The sequence below is a fragment of the Dermacentor albipictus genome, chromosome 2, assembly GCF_038994185.2.
Source record: "Dermacentor albipictus isolate Rhodes 1998 colony chromosome 2, USDA_Dalb.pri_finalv2, whole genome shotgun sequence".
NCBI classification, from domain to species: domain Eukaryota; kingdom Metazoa; phylum Arthropoda; class Arachnida; order Ixodida; family Ixodidae; genus Dermacentor; species Dermacentor albipictus.
The window spans coordinates 66,465,286-66,485,605 of NC_091822.1; the positions used below are offsets into that span (position 1 = coordinate 66,465,286).

Genomic DNA, 20,320 nt, shown 5'->3' on the forward strand with positions numbered 1-20,320 from the left:
GAAGTCCGAGCTTCCTTCTTTCTTTTTAGTTTTCGGATTTCGCGCTGAAACCTCAGCTAGGTACGTTACTGTGACGTCACTGATTTCAAAGGGTGTTTTGTATTTTGGCCGTTGTAGCGCAGTAAAATTTCTCGAAGCTTTTCCTTTGGCTTCCTCTAGCTAGAATACACTAGTCTATGCTTACGTTGCCTAGGCCTGAGCAGACTACGTCAAAATACATGACGTCACGGTGAACTATAGTGCGGAAACTTGGAGGCTGAGTCGCCACCAGTCTCTTCTGGTTTATCGAGCACGCGGAGGTGGTCTAACCAGCTCTGCGCACCGAAAGTTAAGGGGGACACGAATCGTCGGGCGTACACACGAATGAGAAAAGAAGGCATACAAAGGTAACGCGGAAACGGCGTCAACGAGCTTTGGGCATACGCTAAGACGCTTGGAGGTGTTGTTTCTAAAACTCCCCTATGGCTCTTTTTGTGTTTTGGTATTGTAAAAGAGTAATTTACTATTACAGCTAAACTTTTATCTGTCTCTAGTGCACCTATAACGTCCCAAATTGGCACACGGGTTACGTAGTCGGGGGTATTCAGTGTTTAATTTCGACCACTCGGGGTCCTTTTACATGCACCTAAGAACACCGGAGCTTTATTTTTTTTTTTCAATTCCCCCCCCCCCCTCTCATAGAAGTGATGTAGCTGCGACTGGATGCTCTCGAAACAAGAGAGAGTGCGCTGCGCGTTCCTACGCGCACCGTGTGTACCACGTGTACCAACCACACGTGCTGCTAGACGAGTCCCGAGCTACGTGCTGTACAACGTGGTGCGGGCTTGCACGACGTGCAAGCGCATGTTCTGCAGAGGCCCGTCGGGGTGTTGTGCCTGCCACATGCTCCTGCTCGCGGCGGCAAGACATAACGCGTGTTCAGTTAAACGTGCTTCCGAGGGGATCGCCAGTATCGGCACTGCATTCAAGCAGTGAAGGCTGGCCGTAAGGTGATCTCGAATTGGCTACGTGAGAGCGTGTACAGGAACACTGTGGTAATTCTCGCCGCTGTGTGGTGAAACCTAGGGAGTTCCATAAAGGCTTCCTTCTTTCTTTTTCTTTCTTTCTTTCTTTCTGAAATGCAAGCTCCCGTAGTTTTTTACCAGCGGAGGTAAAGGCAGCTTCCGCTGTACTTCACTTCCGCTGGTAAGAAGCTATACGGGAACTTGCCTGATATGGAGTGCGCTCACATATTGTGGGAGATGTGGGGTTCTCCTCCGTGCTCTTGGGACGAAGGAACGACAACACAGTAGTGCAAACAATCACAAGGGCATTTATTGCACCTTTCATAGACTAATGCCTACTAGCCGAGTTGCTATCCACAAAACATGCCGATGGGGCGCGCGACAAGTCTAGAAGTCCGACTCACCGCGACCGGAAGCGAGCGAATATGTTCGCCCCATGCTGGATCCGAACGCCTGGTCGTTCGCGTGTATGGTCACGCGAATCGTGGCGCGTTCGAAGGCGGCCACGCGAGGCGGTCTCGCAGAAGCATGGGTCGGCGCGCACGCGGGAGACGTCCCCGCCGTGCGCCGACCCGCCGGGAAAGAGGGTCGCTGCACGTGCGGCACGGCACGTCCGTCCCGCTTGCTGTCTCGAACCCAAGAGAGAGTGCCTTGTCTCTCCCGCACCCAAGTAACCCCGCAGCAGCGCAACACTAGCGCCATCTCTCGGACTGCGCTTCAACCACATCGACCGCGCGGACGTCACGCAGGCCACGCGGCGAAGCGGGATTACAGGAGACGCGCTATGCGGGAAAAACATCAGGGGAGGCGCGAGGGTCGCGCATCCCCACAATATCAAGGCCTTTAATTCGGTTAATGTAAGTGCTATATTATTGGATTAATGTAAGTGAATGGGTAATTGAATTGCAAGTGTAATTAACGTACATTATTGAAACCTTGAGTCAAGCCGTAAAGCTTCTACATATACGTGTCGTCTCACGTAGGTGTCTCTAAAGCACACATATCTCTTAGCGGAATAGCGCATGATATTCAACGCTTCCTTTGGTTTCCTTGTGTTTGGTTAGAACACGTTGGCGGGCTATAGTTGGTTTGAATCCACAATAGAATGTGTGAGCGCGACCGAACGAGGACGTATAGAAAGACACAGACGCACAGAGAGGGCGCTTGTTCGGGCTGCCGCGTTTTTTGCGCCGTCGTACGTGCGTGGCGCTGGGTGTGTGCCCGTTCCCGGCCGAGCGTCACAGTGACACAAGCTGCATGCTCATGTATTTTCCACTTCCCCGTGGATATGTACACCTCCCGTCGCCATTTTTCACCCTCGACAAACGCAGGGTCGCCTTCGCCGTCGTGACACCTCAACGTCGACGTCTTGGTTGTTGCTTTCATTTCCGTGTTGTAAACCCACACCTATACCTAAGGTTTCAAGCTCACGTTGGCAATATTGAAACATTTAAAAACAAAAAATGCCCCAGCGAAGAAAGGAAACGGAAGAGGCCGGATTTTGTGCAGTCCTCCATTTTGTCCTTTTCGCAAGACGTGTGCTTCGCAGCGGCTCGCTGTCTCAACTGTTCGCGCGCCCACTGCGCTTACACTTTATGCGGGACGCTGTCCACGCGGGAGCGTGTTTAGACCAGCTGGCAGTGTGACTTAAGGGTATAAAGGTAATTAGACACCTAAATGCAGCACAGTGTTTTGAAAGGGCGAGCTTGAGTTTATTATTTATTTGCAGCCGCGTCTTGCTTATTACATTGTGTTACCAATGTTTTTTTTTTTTAATTTCTGTGTTGCTTTGCCGCTGACTGACCATTGTATTACCCGGGATGTTGACCGTTGGCACGAGGCATGCAATGCTTGGCCTCCTTTAGTCACACTTCGTGGACATGTTGTACAGAAAATGTCCGAATAAACTGAGAACGAAATTGGGTGGCACGCATACACCGCCGTTACCACGTTTTAAAAGGGATACTATCATCATCATCATCACTCCTGAACTATAGGGGAGAATGAGTCGCCCCTTAGATCAAGTTGGGCCGGCCGCCAAAAAACTCTGCCATCGGCGCTTGCAGGTTCCCGCCGCGGGCGCGGTCCGTGCAGGGCTGAACAGAGAACATTGTTGAGCGGCAAGCAGCCCACGAGAACCAATTAGGCAGCAGCAGCAGCAGCGGCTCCTTATCTGCGGTGGTGCAGCCCCGCATGCCGTGCCGACGGTGTATTATTTAGGGTTGCAGGCTTCATTCCCTCCTCCCTGCGCAGCTGCCGTGAAAAATGGAAGCAACAAGCCCCGTCGTCGTGCTTGTTTTCCTGCGTGCGCGCATTGTTTTCTTCTCTCCCCCCCCCTTTCTTTTTTTTTTTTTTCGCGCTGCTTACCGAATACAGTGCGTACGGTACATACGGCGGCATGTAGGGCGAAGCATTGCTGCTGCCTGCGTCCGGCTTTCTCGAGAAGTCGTCGTGTCTGCGCACTACTCTGAAGTACTTGTTTAAAGAAGGGGGTTGACGTCGTGGTCGAGGGGAGGGTGGCACGCGCACAAAGGACTCATTACGAGAGACCGGTGGCTCTCTCGCGAGCTCCCTTTTCTTATGCAGAAGAGGGTTAGCGGGGCGGCGGCGTCGTCTGTCGGTCCCGGGGACGAATGCATCTCTACACGCACACACGCGCGCTGGCCTCGTCGTCTTTGTCGTCGAGTTTCTTTTATTTATTGTCTTTTTTTTTCACGGACACGATTTGCTCAGGCCCACTGCACCACTAATTCACGTTCACGCCAAGTCATCGGGGCCACGGAGGGGGGGGGGGGGGGACGCAGTTGAGGATGGTAGGGCAAGATTTCTCAATGCTCAGCCGGAGGTGCACACAGGGTCTTGTCGCAACGGCGGGGCGCCTGTGGCACAGCTTGCGCGACTTTCGTTGCTGCTCCGGGGGAGGGGGCAGCGAGGAGGGAAGGTGTCGCAAGCAGACGTGCGCAGGCCCGGTGTTGGGACAGTGCCGTGGAAGAACGACGCCGGCCGTGTACGTCTGTCTCGTTCGTCTGCTGCCCGCCACCCGGTTAATGAAGGAAGGAGTGGTTTGGTGGCGAATTTAAACAACTGGTAACGCGAAGTACTGCGACTAACGTGTGCGCCATGAGCAAAGAACGGAGTCGGGGAAGTTTTTTTGAGCGGCGTGTCAGCCGAGAGGCAAGATCGGTGCGGAAAGAAGCGAAGACGTCGACTGTCTTTGCCTGCACGTGGGAGAGCCTTTGGGACGTCGCCGAGGTGGCGCGGGCTTTGTAATCAACTCCGGGCAGTGTTGAAATTAAGCTTTAATTTCCTCGTCGCTCCTCTCGCCTTCCTCTCTCGCGCTGTCAGTCCGTAAGCGGATTTGTGCCGGGCGCTTTCTCATAATTACCGCCGGCGTTTCGACACGAGCGCGCACCGGTTTTGTGTGTGTGTGTGTCGGTGTACGTCTTGTCGCAAGTGGGGCGGATTTGACTCTCTGGCTTTAGAAGTGGAGACGTTCGCCGTTTCCTTTAGGTCTGCCTGGGTTCCTGGTGTTACGACGAGAAAGGAGAAGCGACGGCTCGGTTTGTTTTGCATTACTGTCCGGAGGATCCGAAACTTCTTCGCAGGAACTGCGCGAGTCGATGGCGCGCCGTAATTACGCGATACGGCAGGGGAAAAAAAAGCAGAACAATGCTTAGGAACAAGACAGCAGTGCGCTGACTTTTCTGGTCCCGAGGCCTTAGCCCGTTCTGGAAACGAGTGAATAGCTTTATCTCAGACGCGACTGGTACATATGGTATGTTGTAATACATTCGACTGGCCGCTTTAGCGCTCTGTCTGCGCGCTTTACATTCTACAGGTCGAAATCGAGCGTTCAGAACGCATTCGTCTGGGGCATTTGGAGCGCCAAACTCCAGCTCGGAGCGCGCGGAGGTGTTCTCATCTTCGAGATGGGAGCGCGACTGAGGTCCGACATGGCTCCTCCGATTGCTCTGAAGGTTCGGTTTGTGTCTGCTTCGTCTTTATCCAATCTGGTGGACTCCGAATTGCTGCAAACCAAACGGAGCTCGGTAGGAACCAGTCAAACGTACCACAAGGATGCCGAAGTGCGGAATCACGCTGGATAAGCTTAACACATATGTGCCATTTGGCCAGGATTGCGCCGCACCGGATCTCCACAGCTGGCGCCTCACCCAGTCGGAAGCACGGTTGTACGAATGCACGTGACCCTCCGCGTCAGGGTGTCGTCGTCTGCTCAGGCGCGAGTAGCAGGAGGCAGATGTTATTTACAGCAAGTTTCCAGAAGGGCCCCGCGCCTGCCCGTGCACGTCCCTCCCAGCTCCCTCCCAGCTGTTAGCTTCTGTGCAACCGTTAAACGAATATATGGCACAACAACAAAAAAGGTGGGAGGTTGGGGGAGTGACAACTTATCGTTAAGCGGCCTCAATACATGGCCCCTCCTTGCTCTGTCATGGAGGGTTCCGCTTCCGGCCAAACCTTATGGTGAAGCATAGAAAACAAGAACGTGTGCTGCAGAAGCTAAAGTATAGTGCACTAGAATCCATCATTTTAGTGTCCATGGGAGAATAAAGAATGTTATACAGATACGGGCCTTTCGTAACGTGCTGTAACGAACCTTTACTGCAGCAAGAACTTGTCTGCAGCGATAAATTCCACTCGTCTGCGCTTCCTGAAGTGGTCGAGGAGGCGCCTTCCGTTCCATCTCGGTGAAGGTTCCATCCGGAACGAGTTCATGGCATTCCCTGCACTTGAGAATGGCGGGGGGGGGGGGGGCGCAGAAGTAGTGCAAGGCGCGTGCAGGAGGTCGTGCCTGCACGAGAAGTGGCACTGAAGTTGCTCACGAAGTGCTAGGCGCATTCGAGTGCCTGTACTTACTCTGAGCCCTGATTGGTAGGAGTGAGTGGACAGCTAGAGGTACTGCGTACGCTCGGAGGCCTGAGAAAATCGATCCTCGCGTTCACTGCAATTAGCGAGGCTTCTTTAGATGCATGTTTCTCTCCAACGATCACCACAACTTTGACCAAAACAAGCTGCCTGTGGTTCCACTTTCTCGTACTGCTGTCGTGTAGTACGCGTGTGTGGCTTCTCCGAATCATTTATTCTATTTCTGCAACCATGCACAGAACAGAGGTGTCCACTTCGAAGTCAGTACATATGCCTACATGCAAACAAGAGAAAAATTACTCGCCATCCCGGTCCTGCGGCAGCGTACGTCCAGCGAAGCTGTGGAAAACCGCCACTACAACCGCTGAAGGGGTTATTGTTTATAAATGCAAAATCATTATACGGCCCATGACGCGAAAAATCCGGCGTTGACATCCGCTGGTACCAAACTCACGTGACCAAGCGCTGACGTCACGTTTGACATGATTGCTAAAGAAATTGCGTCATTACCTCAAACGTCGCATGGCGACATTGCCACGTCATACGTTACGTTACGTGATCACGACATCGTCACGTCGCTATATCACCCAATGAGGTCATCACGTCAAACGTGACGTCATCGTTATGTCACCTGATGACGTCATGTGATGCCTCTTGGAGAAGCAACACACTGTGCGCTTCTCGCTTCTTTGCACTGTCTCTGGGATCGGCCCACATTTTTGGTTTAGCAGAGGTTGCGCACGCAGACACGACAAATCCCCGACCAACTAGACGCTAACAGCTTCGCTGTGAAACAAAGTGCCAGATGAGACGCCTAACATAGGCCCTAGCTCGATAATAAAATGAATCTATTGCTGTCCCTTCACACGCTTCGTCAGTGGTTCCAACAGCGCTTCGTCTACATTAACGCTATAGGATCGGCTGTTCGTGGGCGGCGATCGAATGATGAGAAAGCAAGACTCGAGCGAAAGCAATAGTTACCTGATCCTATAGCCCCGTTATCTTGTAATGAAATGTATTAGTCCGCATATTCCTACGGCAAAATTTATTCGGTTGTAGTGCCTGTATGGCCAATGCGGTTCCAGGTCAAAGCGCTCCCGTGTGGCCTGGACATGGAGAACCCAAGCCCGCTGGCGCGCATCTATTGTCTGTGCACAAAGGCCTATAAAAACCCTTGAAGCCATTACACTACTCTCAGCACCGTTGCACTATACCTTATCGCCATTGTATAGTTGCGAGCGCCTCAGCCTTGAAACATTCGCGACGGATAGTACTCATGCAGCAGTCGGCTAGCTCCTTTGATCTCCGTCTCTTGCGAACACCACCAACAGCAAAAAGGTTTTACCGTATCTTCCGGCGTATACGTCGCTGTCTTTTCCCAAAATTTTCGCGTATTATACAACGGTGCGACATTATACAGTGGGATCATTTTTAAGCTTTACAATATTTCTTAAAGCAAGCCTGCTGCAGATAATATAACTCTAGTCCGTGAGCTGGATTATTCACAGAGGCGGACATTACATGCACTAGAATTTGAAACACCTATTCAAGTAGTTTTCAGAAATTCACCAATTATCTTCTGAATCAATTACTCTACGGCACATATTGCGATTTACGAATTGTAGCCGGTGAGTTGGCAAAGCGTATCCACGTGGAATTAATTTTCAGAATGACGCCAGCTTGGAGGTATGCACCATCAAACTCGCCGTAAAAATCCACTGTTATTCTACTTACACGCTCTCTTATGCGTTGAAGCACAACAGTAACTGGAACGCCCATGTATTTCGTCCCACACATTGGGAAATAATATCTCGAAGCGGCTGTCATCCTGGAAATTCATTTCAAGTGGATACGTACCGCAAGCTCACCGGCTACAATTCGTTAGTTGCACTATATGGGCCGTAAGATAATTAAGAAATGAATTCGTGAATTTTTGTTAACTAGATGAATATCTGTTTCGATTTCTCGTGCTAGTAATTGTCACCTCTACGAGTAATCCAGCTCAAGGACAAGAATTATGCTACCTGCCACAGGCGATTTTTACAAATTCCGTAAAACTTACAAATGATCATCCCACATATATATAAAAAAAGCATCCGTGCTGGCGCAACCAATATCTGCGGTTCTTCTTTTTTTGGGGGGGTGGGGGTGGGGGGTGTTAGTGCTAGAAACCGTGCGCGGAAGCATTTTAAAAGAAGTGGAATCTTGTATTAACAGTGCCGTTCGTAACGATGTGTGCAGGCAGCGCGGCGGCAGCAGTAGGGTTCAGCAGCTAGCAGTGAACATAGGTGCTTCCCATATTGTAGGTCGTGCTGTTATAGTTTAGTTTCCCAAAGAAAATGTTAAACCCGCAGAACTGACGCAATAAATAACCAAAGGGTGCAACAATTGTTTACTGTTACGCTGTGCCGCACGTGTTGCAAATAGCACCACTTGATTATCATCAGCATCAGTTACCCGTGCGACAAGTCCCTGTACTTGCGGCTTCCGGTCGCCATTTCGCTTTAATTGTCATCGCAAGTATATGGACACTCCAAGCGCATTTCTTCCGTCGCCGTGATGTTGTGTATAAAGTCCTAAGGACGGTAACACCGTCGCCGCGTGGTGTGCGAGTGGAAAGCACGCGGGGGAAGCCGACGATCACGGCTCAGTCTGGCGCGCGCGGAGGAAAGCGGGGAGGAAACGCGCCGTCTTCCGTCGCGCGGAAGGCCGTGGGGGATGTGAGGGGGGGGGGGGGGGCGTTGCGCGCCGTTGGGGGCAGGCGGGAAGCCAGCGTGGGAGGGAGTGTGTGGGTGGGGCTTCGACTCCGCCAACAATTGCGTGCCTTGTACGGTCGCGCGCGCTGTATCTTGAAAATGATCTGCACACGGCTCGTACCTCTGTGCGCGCTGTGTGCTCGCCGCTCTTGCGTCGAAGCCGAAGACCGCACGAAGGCCACTTCGCTCGCTGCTGCTGCCGCCTTGCTCACACCAGCGTTTTGACAGCGGCTGTCCGCGCTCATCGTGTGTTGTGTTCGTGTTCGCTCGTGCGCGCAGATACCACGTGCTTGTCAATTCAGTTAGTAAGTGAATGTTTCTAAGTTTATACGGCCGCTAAAGCTACTATCCCTACTTCGTATAGCTGTGCACTAATTTGCTATCGTAATAGATGGTTCGCCTTGCGGGCGAAAGTGCGGCTTTGTGCATGTATGTGTGTGTTGGAGTAGGATGGCTAATTAGAGGGAAGTGTAATAAATATTGGTTTAAGAGGAGCGTTGGGTGTTGGTGGAATATTTTTCCTGCAAGAATTTGCGACTCGTAAAAGTTCTGCTTACAAAACTTGTGTGTTCTGAAATGGATAAGTTCGGAATTTCGCGAAGAGTGTGCATACTGGCATGGTTTCATTATGCCAAGCGAGTTAAAATAGGCCATTTGCTTTCTTAGGAACTCGAGAAAAATGGCGGTGAGTGGGGAGGGGTGTGCGACTTATAATCCGGAAAATACGGTATATCGAGCCGCTGTTTCAAGGACCATACGACATCAAAGTTTCCGCTACGGCGTAATAAAAAAAGCAAGAAAAAGAAAAGCACTTCTGAGAAAGACAAAGCGATATCCTGGTGTGTCTTGCCTACAACAGCGGTGAGCGGCGTACGATAACAAAGCCTTCGGCCGCTTATCTGGTTGTCGTCTCTCCTTCCATTCCCTTCCATCTGCGGCGGAGCGGGCGACAGCAAAGAGCGATTCCTGACCTCGCAGGCACAAATCAAGCACGACATCGAATTGCATTGCGCACGCTTGTTTCGCCTAGGGTGCGCGTCGGCAGGGTTGCCAGATCTTCGGGAGAAATAGTAGCCGAGCATTTCCGGAATGTAGCCCCCAAAAAGTCGCCAATTGTGGTAAAAGTACAGTTCACTATAGCAAAAGCTTTATTTGGTAGCCGAAAAAGTAGCCACAATCACGACAAACCAAGACTTGTAAATATTTGACACAAAAAGAAAGATAGCAATAAAAAAAAAAAACTAGTTTTCTTCTGCACTTAGGGCAAACGAGAATCACAGAACAAAAACGTAAGCTCTCTGTGTGCGGTCCTTGCACCACTACGACATCTCTCCAAACGTTCCCATGCAATCTGTATGACATAACACACGTTCTACTCTCCTTGACGTGCAGTTGCAAGCACCTCTAAAAGAAACTTGCATACACACTGGCACCTGTAATGTCATCGCTGCCATGACATGTTTTCGGCTGTTGTCGTTTCTGGTGCCAAGAAGCATGGTCTTCCAGATTCTCTATTGAGGTAACTGTTGCTGGGGGTGGGATTAGGAGATCACCTATTGCTTCTGTCCAATGCGGCACGCAAAAGCATAGTCTTGAAGATTAGTTATTTTCTGTTACTCAGCGAGAACTGCTTCAATCATCCGTCCCTGATAGTACGGACTGCCCGTGGCGGTGATTTCAGCTAATGAGGGTTGCATATGAAGTGTCTCGAGCAGTTCTGGACAGACCGGGATGACAAGCTGAAGAGGCCCGCTGGTCATATGGCAGCCATGATATATTTCCAGCTTCTGAATTTGCTTCCGGCTTTTGCAAAACACAAAATCATTGACTTCGATATCTAGCTTTTGGGGCTATTGCTTCAAGGCAGCTATCAGAGGGAGTACAATTTGAAATTTACCTATACCAGTTACCACCGCCAAAAGTAGCCAAGTCGCTAACTACAATTTTTGGCCACAAGAAGCCTCTAAATATAGCCAATTCAGCTAACAGTTGTCAAACCTGGCAACCTTGCCCATGGGGGAATGAAAAAGACTAAAAACGAGCGTCGCAGGACAATATTGAAGCCTAGTGTCGCGGCTAGAGTAGCTTCAGGGCATGGAATCCACCAAGCCCATCGACTACGACGTCAAGTTTAGAAAATGAAGGAAAAAGAGTTTATTTAGCTTAGTTACACGGGTCTAGTGCGGAAGCCCACTCCATGCAGGAGCATGTTAACGTCTCAGTTCACATCAGGACTCTCTGTCCTCACTCTTGAAAAGTACCTGCTTTTAATCCTGTTGTCTTCCCTAGGCAAGTCGACTAGGGAATCTGAAGACTGTCCAGCAGCAAGTCACCATCGTCAACTCCGTTGCGATACCACGCCCATGCTATCTATAACCCGCAAGAAACTGGTTTGGAATTTGGGGAAGAAAAAAATCATCCGGTGACACGTGGTCCGTTCGTTGTTGCCCACCCCGTTCCTCGCTCAGTCTGGCAGGCGAAGTTTAGGCTGAGGGCCTTTTGTGGAATCCTGCAACAGCCGGTTTACACACTGTCTTTCTTCTTTGCTCTGTCAGCCAGGGTAAGGGCGACTGAGGTCTTTTCGTGGAACCCTGCAGCAGCCGGTTTATACACTGTCTTGACGGCTGGATAAGTTCTGAGGGATGGTCGGTGATTTCACTCGTCTCATTAACTGCGCATATCCATTCGTTGTCGTGTTTCCTTCCCGTTCATCCTTTTCTCTGGTTTCTAGGTAGCGGTGGGGTGAGCGCTCTTTGTCATTGTCCACGTTATGCAGACGTATGGTTAGGAGGTGCGGTGGTTTGACACGTAGCAAACGTTCAGGTTCATATGTCTCAACACCCTTGGTGGTGTTGAGACATAACACTAGTCATGAAAAATATTAACAAAAGTTCATGGGAAATAACCCCTAACCTGCAAGGAGAGTGTGGAGAGAGCTGAGCGGATGGCGAGGGCTGACCTTCAGAGGGCGTCTCAATATGTATTGTAAGGTTTGGCACCCTTGGAGGGCCTACTTCCCTATCGTCAACTCGTAGGTAGGCCCCGAAGAGAGGGAGGGACGGTGTCAGAGGAGGTTGGCTTGCCAAGGATAACTGTCTAACATCATTCTCCCTCCTAGTTTCTTTTTTTTTTCTTACATGTATGTATTCTGGACATTCAAATTCTGTGTTGTTGTCAAATGCCATCATGTTGGTGTTTTGAGCCAATCAGATAAAGACTTAGCTGCCCTGTTAACCTATCAGTGCTGACAAGATGACAGAATTGTACGAGTGGTAGCCATTACGGTACCTTCAGATGGCTGCACCTCTACAGCGGTTATGGAGGCGGGAAGGTTTTATAGCATAGCATAACCAGATAATAATGATGCCGAATGCAACTCAATACCATGGCCAAACATGAATTTTGGCAGGCGCTGGACCTGAACCGAATTTCTTTGAATGTGCCAGAAAAGAAAGGTACACCTAATAACAATTACTGGTCTGGTACAGGATATTCCAGCTATGTTGGGTGACAGCCTTCTATTTTCGGTTTTCTATCAGTGAGTACCTTGTGCACTTTTACAGCCTAATATTTGTGTTTGCTCACATAACTAGCAAGTGAGGCACTTTCCTGAGCACGGGAAGCAAGATTTTCCTTTCTGTCATGTACAGTGTGCAGGTGGTATATCTCTTCGTCATCATTGCCACATGAATGTGGGGAGGACACATGCTTAATGCGAAATAAAAAGTGCATTGTGTAAGCAGTTCCAAGATGCAAACAATGTAAGAAGATGGCAGTGTGTTGTGGAAACTGAGGATCTAGCCTGTACTCAAGATGTGTGACAACTGCATATGAGATTCCTAAGGCCTCGTAAGATGGACTGTTTGTCAGACGGAGACAGGGGATTAAGACAGGTCTCCAAACTGTCATCAGCCACTTTTGTAGATGAATCCACAATTTCATTTTCTTTCATTCCGCAGTAGTTTGCAACCACTGGAATACTTTTTGTTGTCTTAACTCTGCAGCTTGAGGAATATCTTTTAGGGATGCGTAGGTCACACACATGTCTATTTGTTCTGAAGTGGTATTTTCATTTTAGTTAAAGCCACCAAGGATTCTGTGATGATGACCCTATTTCACGGCTCCTTTGACAAATTGATGAAGCCGAAGGCTAGTAAAAAGGGCTATAAGCTCTGATGTCATTGAAGATGAATGTCCTTACCAGCACACATATTCTTCATGCAACTCTGGAATGACAAATGCTAATGTTTAATTTTCTGTGGCTTGGTTTTGGGTTTCTCAACCATGAACTTGACTTCATAGACCAGACTTTTTTAAACAGCAGCTGCGGCAGATTTTTGCCATCCGTGCTGACCGCTCCAAGGTCGTGAAAAAGAAGCTTGCCAAGCATGTTCAGCACACCAGTGAGTCGTACACTTCATATATAGAAGATGTCTTTGCCCTTTGTCACCGTGTCAACAGCTTCATGGTGGAGAACGACCACGTGCGGCATTTACTCAGAGGCATTGGGACCGTTGCATTTAGTACCCTTGTCGTGAAGAACCCCACTACTGTAGCTGACATCATCGCTACATGCCAGCACCTCTATGAACTTCATTGTCATATGTCATTCATATGTCAGCCTTGTCCGCGTGCAGACCAATTGGTGGGAGAAAATAGTTACCTTCAAGTGTATAGCATCTTTCACAGAGCCAGTTGGCAGCATTGGAAGGTAGAACCCTGCAAGTTAAAAATATTTCACATCATCTCCGTGTGATTATTGTCTTGTGCTGTTGTGATCACCGAGTCTGAATCTTAATACTGCTGTGCCTCTCTTTCTTTTTATTCTTGCCATGCAGGGCGTACTCCTTGGTGGACTCATCACGCGTCTCCACCTTCCTCATCTCTATTCTGCTCATGGTGTATGGCAGCTTCAGGTGAGGATGCTTGTCATGTACACATGAAAACCACTCAGAATGTTGGTTCGGTACTCTTGCCCACTGTCATGTGTTCGGGTGTGAAATTGTTTTCCTTTTTTTTTGCTTAGTCATGGAAGTGGGTGACAAAAAAGTGCTGACACAAAAATTTTGTGCGCCGCTTTTTTTTTCTTGCTTTCTTTTAAATGTGACAGCATCAAATGAGGCATTAAGCGAAATAGCTGGCACCTGTCATCTGGAGCAGTGAAACGGCACCTAAATTCCCATTAGCTGTGCCGCCGCATCACGAGCGTGCCTCAAGACTGAGCAGAGCAGGTGAAAGGGAACAGCTGATGCCACGGTAGCACAGCAGGTGTGCGTGAGGGGAGAGGACATCGGTGGCATGTGGCTTTGGCACCACAGGCTGCTGGTGCTTGCTGGCTCGGGCAGCACGTACTGCTATGGTACATGCAGCACAAAACTTGAAGGACTGCTCAGCAGCATTCAGTTGGACATTAATACTTTTGCATTCACAACTCGTAAGAAGTGCCTAGGTGTCCTCGGATTTTCTATTTTTTCTTAGTTAGGTGTCAACACCATAACTGTAGCATGAAGCCTCATTTGCTTGAGGGCACCATAAATAATTATAGCACCTTTTACACGATCCATTCTATATGTTCCCCATGTGTTGCATGGCTTCGAACGTAAGTGAAAAGACTATTCACTTCACCAAGAGCGGAAGTGGCATTCATGTTGTCTCACAAACAACTCGAGCGTGCGCTACTGGCACACCCCTGTCAGGTGGTCAGTCATCCGGACGCTGTGGTTGAAGGCCATACAGTGATTCTGTTGCTGGAACCTGCCGAATTGGCCTTTCCAATTGTGCGCGGCCACCACATCGGGTTTCAGTGACATGAATAGTCTCCTGTTCATGTCCGAAGCTGCACTGAACTTGGCGTGCCTTCGAACTGGCCACCATAAAAGGTAACATAATTAACTGTTTGTTGCACTCTCAATGAATTGAGGCTCCATGGTGTAATTAATGGGTAGGTAGCTATTCAAAAAGGAAATAAATATCAGACAAATATTTTCTGTCAGTACTCCTTTAATACAACCTGAGTTCAATTTTCTACAGATGTGTGCGGTACTGTCAGAAATGTATAAAAACTCCATTGCATTGAGATGCCATTGCTCTGTATGGTCAGTGCCAGTACACGTTTATTTGTGTGTTGAGGGAGCATGTAGGAGGCACATCAAACCAGCAGAAAAAATATATCTTTTATTTGCGAGCACATGCGGCTTGAGGAATCAGCATAGTACCAATTCGTCTGCTGGATGCATAATTAAGAAAAATCTAGTATAAATTAGTCTTTAAATTGAACTACTAGCTCTTCTGCACCCATGTCTTGCCCAGAAGTGTCATTGTGTACAGTTTCTTCATTTGATATAATATTTTGGTGCTGTACCTGCCTGTATTGTCTTGAGTTGCCATGGTTGGCATTGGTGTCAGATGAAAAATGTAGATTTTCTCAGTGAACGAACGGTGCCGTAACCTGTCACTGTTATGGCAAAAGTTGGGGTACGCCACAATATTTGTTGTAACAGGGGAGGATGGCACCACTGTTTTGTTGAGGCAGATTTTCAGCCCCGCGCGATGCATAGTTGTAGTTTATTCTGGATGAATTGGGTGATTACTGCATCCAGACAATGGTATTAAACAAAATGCACTGCATATTACCTATATTGCACAAATATATTTATCAAAATGTTTATTTAAAAGAAAAAGAAATGCAGAAAGCGAGTGGGTGGAGCCCCTAGTCCAGGGCCCCAGGCTTGAGCGGTCCGCCGTGCTTGTTACAGCAAGCTTTGTTACAAGCAAGCCAGTGGTTGATCTAGATGAGTACTGTACATCCAGCTCCCTTATTTAAGCATCAGCAATATGCCAAGTGCTGAAACAGCCTTATTTAACTCCTATTTAAGTCCTTTGCTCTGCGACTGCCTGTTGTAGAGTGTCTCCAAAGCATTGTAAGGGCACACTTTTGCTTGTTAAAAACTGGTGTCATTGCGGAAACTAAAAGGGTCCTGCAATATTTATAATGAAAGGCATGGAATTGTACACCTTAAAAAGAGCATCTCCTCCTGAAACTTTTACATCAAAATGTTTTTAAATGCACCTTGTACTTATGGAGCTACCAGCTATTGCTGCCCCTGTCATGGCTATTGTGGCCTTTTTCAGTCTTTTTGTTGATTATATGTTGTGTCCAGAGGTGTACCGCCACACTGTTGTGGAATGACGCCCACTTTGCTCTGGCTATCACTGCGCTGAGCTTTGGTATCAGCATGGTCTTCCAGCATGAAGGTCATAGTATATCGGCACAGTGATATCACTTTGCCCATCTGGCAGGAGTATTGTTAGACAGAGATTACGTTTGTAGTGTTATTGTATTGAGTTCAGTTGTTTTGAAACAGGTCATTAGATAGCATGTTTCTATTGTAGTTTAGCAGTGTATGTATTGACAACAGACTGAAGGAAAAAACATAGCGGGTATAATTACTAGTGCGCAGTGTTGACAAATAAGTGCAATGTTGCTCACATACAGGGCGCATTGATTGTTCTTGTTTCACATACACATATAGGAGAGTGGAGTATCGTATAGACTCGTGAAAGGGCTGGACCCGTGGAAGGCCACATACGTGCATTGGCGAATTTTCGCACGCCTTGTACTTCTACATGCCACTACTAGATGGTGAGAGCTGCGCATTGAACTCTGATGCAATAAATAGTGCATCTGGGGATGCGGGGTATGCAGAAGTGAAAGCTGCACTGGCACAATTTTGACCAAACGGTTCAGTCTCACGTCAGAGTCGTACCTCAATAAAATTGTGGAAAAAATTAGGCGACTATTACAATACTCACTAATGCGAAATTTGAGTGCAGCTCTATGCATGTTTTCATTTCACGTGTCAATATTTTGTATTATGATTATATAGGCACACGGTTTATATTAGGAAGAGACTGCTGTGAGTAGCGTGGCTGGCACGGACAATCTGTCTCATGTGGCATGTTGCAAATGGAGCGAAGCATGGTGCAACTGCCTTGCTAATTGGGAGATCTCAAGAGCCAGCGCGTGGGTGACACGTGGGCACAATTCGCAGCAGCCATAACAGGCAGACCTACACTCATGCAGTGCTTTGTTTCTACATATGGTATCGGTGGACGCGCTCGCCGCAAGCCATCGATGAGGCAGATGACAACGCGCTGCTCTGGCACCATCTCGTAACGGTCATCACTGTAGAGCCCATCTTGTGCGGAACTATGCCTTCGTTCTCTCGCTTTCAACATACCGCCTCCTCCACTTTCCTCCTCGCGCTCACCACTATTGCCGTCTTTCATCCGCCGCTGTGCTTGGCGTTCATTCTTTCATATTTCGCTGTGCTCATTTGCTCGGTTATGTCAAGGGACACCGCCGAGTGATGCCGACGCTCAATGGAGGAACAGGCGCCAAAGAGCTGTGCTCTAAAGAAAGTGCAGCCCTTATGTGAGTCTATACGGTACGCACACTGGCTCTGGGAGAAATGAGAAATGTGCACTAAGATGGCAGTGAGAGCTGCGCTCTAAAAAATAAAGTGCGGCCCTTACACAAATTTATACGATGTGTGCACTTACTTAGGGAGAAACAAGAAATGTGCTGTAAGTTGTCAGTACGCTTTGTGACCACATAGTTGACTATAGACTTCCACTTATTATGTTATATTGAGTTTCCTTATTATGGAAATATGCATTGCTACAAGTAACTTAAACATATAAGAAAATGTGGGGTGCTTCTGGCAATCCTTTGTGCTTGACGTGTCCTCACTGCTTCATGCAGAAACATCATGAGTAAATTTGGAAGTTTTCATGTCAGTACATGTTAGTTCTCGGTTATTGCAAGAAGCAGCTAGTGCGTCCAGAATACTTCTCGTCATTCTTCTCTTCTGACTCATAACTACCGTCACTGCAGGTAAATGTGAATCACAGTGTCTCCAGCACTGTCATGGTGACATTTTGGTTTCAGATAGGTCACACATTGAAGATGTAACTGTAGGAGGGCACAAGTGGTGGAGGGGCTAGTTGTTGAAACTTGACGTTAAAATTTAGAATAGCACGATGGGGCACATGACAGTAGAAGGATGGGACATTACAAGCACTAGTTTAGAGCTTAAGGATTCTTTCAAAATGCCCTCTGTATACTTGAAGTGCATGTGGGGACTGAGCCGAGGCACTATAGCAGAGATGAATACTGTATTTAGGTGTGGCAATAAAGGTTTCGCACCTGGATGCACCTGGTATTGCCATGTTGCGTAATGGAGTAGTAAATGGTATCTCTTTTCTATGCAGGTCACTCAACATGGAGCAAGAGCAGAAAGAGCGCAACGGCCAGGGAGCTGAAAATAGTTAGTGGCCTCCTTTTATCGTTGCATTTGATTTCTGTTCATTTCTGAAGCTTCAGGTGCTTGCTGTTTCATTCAAGCTTTGCATTTAGTGTTGCTCACAATGCCATCACAAAAACTCGCATGGAAGCGATTGGTTTGGAGGAAGGGTGAGATTACGATTTGTTGTGTACAAGATTCAATGGGGCACCTAAGAGAAGTATTATTTGAATGAGGTAGGTAGATTATACTTCTGGAATACTAAATGATTCTTGTCATTCTTGCCTTGATTGTAGGTCTAGTAAGCCAGATAAGAAATTAAAGAAAAGCAAAAATGTATGGTGAGGCCGCATTGAAATTGCTGCACCAGCTCTCCGTAGTGTCAAGGAATTGCACAGCACCTGTACAGGACCAGTTAAGTTTTATTAGTAACAAAATATTAGGACACATCTGGAAATAAGCAGAAGCTCAGCATTATAACATTTGTCACTTTTTTTTTTCGCGCTAAAAGTGTCATGTGCACAAGAACACCATAAGATTCATGATGTGCTGATGTCAGTGACAGTGCAATTAATGTCTGAAAAGTGTGGCATCCATTTTTCTCCCCTATTATTCAGCCTTTTTCTTGCGCCAGGAAATGCATATGAAGTTCTGAAAGGATGCTCTGATAGTTTAAATTGATTTAGCCTCACTTTTTAGTGTCCCTATAAGTTAGTGAAAGGTTTCAATGTTGTAATACTAAAACGTGCAAGAGATTTACTGTGTGCCGTGATGAAGCAGGATCACAATTGGGTAGGTCATGTTGAGTCAACTTCACTCTTACAATGGATATTGTAGCTTTAGTGAGGAAACTGTCTGCTTATCTGTGTGAGTGGTCAGTTTTGCCATGCCTATTCTTGTCATGGCTTCTGTAAAATTAGCTAGAGTGCCCTGTTTCTTATCTTGGCATCAACAATCCAGTATTTGTCTAGCAAGAGTAGACATTGTTCGTTTTCCTTTTTTTCCCCCTTGATTGCCTTTGTACCTGAGGTTGTTATCTAGAAGTAGCTGTGTGATTCCTGATAACACGGGGCCACGGACTTCCAATAAATGAAACAGGACACTGAATTTTTGTACTTGCATTCTCTTTCTTCCACCTTTACCCATAAAATGATGTGAAATGCATCATTGTATTCAGGATTTACATTTATTCACTACAAGTCTTTTGAGTGTGAAATGTGCCACAAAGGCTAGGATTAACAAATTGTGGAAGTACCGTGCTTAAAAAAAAAAAAAATTGCCTAAAGCAGCATTTCAGCAATAAAGAAGGAATTATGAGTGAAATAGTGGCTCAAATGCAAGCCTAGGTTTTAGGTATGAAGTGTAGATTACACTGACTAATACACTCGTATCATGCATGTTTTTGCCAAGAATATTTTATATTACCTGGTTGTATTGTTATGTGCTGGTTTTGTTTACATTTAGTTTCCTGCACCTAATTACCAATCTTAGTCACCATTGTGAACTTTTCTCATATCAATGGGCCAATTTTTCGATGGTGCTTTTGATCTTGTGAAGGAATTTGTCCAGGTGTAACGGAAGTCGCAAAATGTTGACAGGCCCCTTTGAGGATTGTGTGTTCCTTTGGCTGGCTGATCTTTGTACTACTTGTTTCTTTTGGTTGTTTCTATTGCAGTTTGAGCCATTTCACTGGGCACTCTGCAAACATGAAAGATGCAATCCATTGCATATACAAGTTACAACACTGTGAGCAGTGTGTATAGCTGTATAATTTCTGTCTAGCCATATATATAAGTTTGCTTTTGCTGTTTCTGCTGTCGTCTCATAACTCGGCAATCTTCATAAATCTGCGGGTTGCATTTCATCTTTCATTTGTCATTTAATCTCACATAACTGCTGCCTGAGATATTTTGCTTCTGTTCGCTTTCAGTTTAAAAAAAAAGAAAAGCGTGAGCTTAGACTGAAGCACCTGTAAACTCGACAGAGGCTCTGACTGTCAATAATAAATCACACAACAGTGTAAATGTAAGACTGAACAAATGTACACAGGAAACTGGAGATTTGAAGTGATGACCAGTTCTAGAACAAGGAGTGTGACGGTGAGTATACTTGTCTTTGTCTAGGCAGACCCTTCTGAAGACAGGTTCATTTGTCAGAATGTTGAAAGCTGCCTTGTGACAGTGCCCTTCTGACAGTTCCCTTGTAACATACAAATAACCATACAGTGACAAGTCCCCTTGCCACTGTTGATCAGTTCAAATGTACCAGTTCTTGCTAAATCGTAAAAAAGATGCCTAGAAGCTTATGGTATACGGAAACTAATGTATCAAAGCATGTCACACATTGCAATTTGATTGTTTGATAACACTTT

General features: G+C 47.2%; 1 protein-coding gene across 1 annotated transcript in view; it reads left to right on the forward strand.

Annotated features, from left to right (window-relative positions):
- The window catches only part of SppL (signal peptide peptidase-like protein), a 104,842-nt gene that overhangs the window by 45,945 nt on the left and 38,577 nt on the right, over nucleotides 1–20,320 (forward strand). The window contains exons 2-3 of the mRNA XM_065433618.2: nucleotides 13,483–13,560; nucleotides 17,918–17,973. Of these exons, the coding sequence (XP_065289690.1) occupies nucleotides 13,483–13,560; nucleotides 17,918–17,973 (134 nt within the window). The remainder of the gene's footprint in view (nucleotides 1–13,482; nucleotides 13,561–17,917; nucleotides 17,974–20,320) is intronic.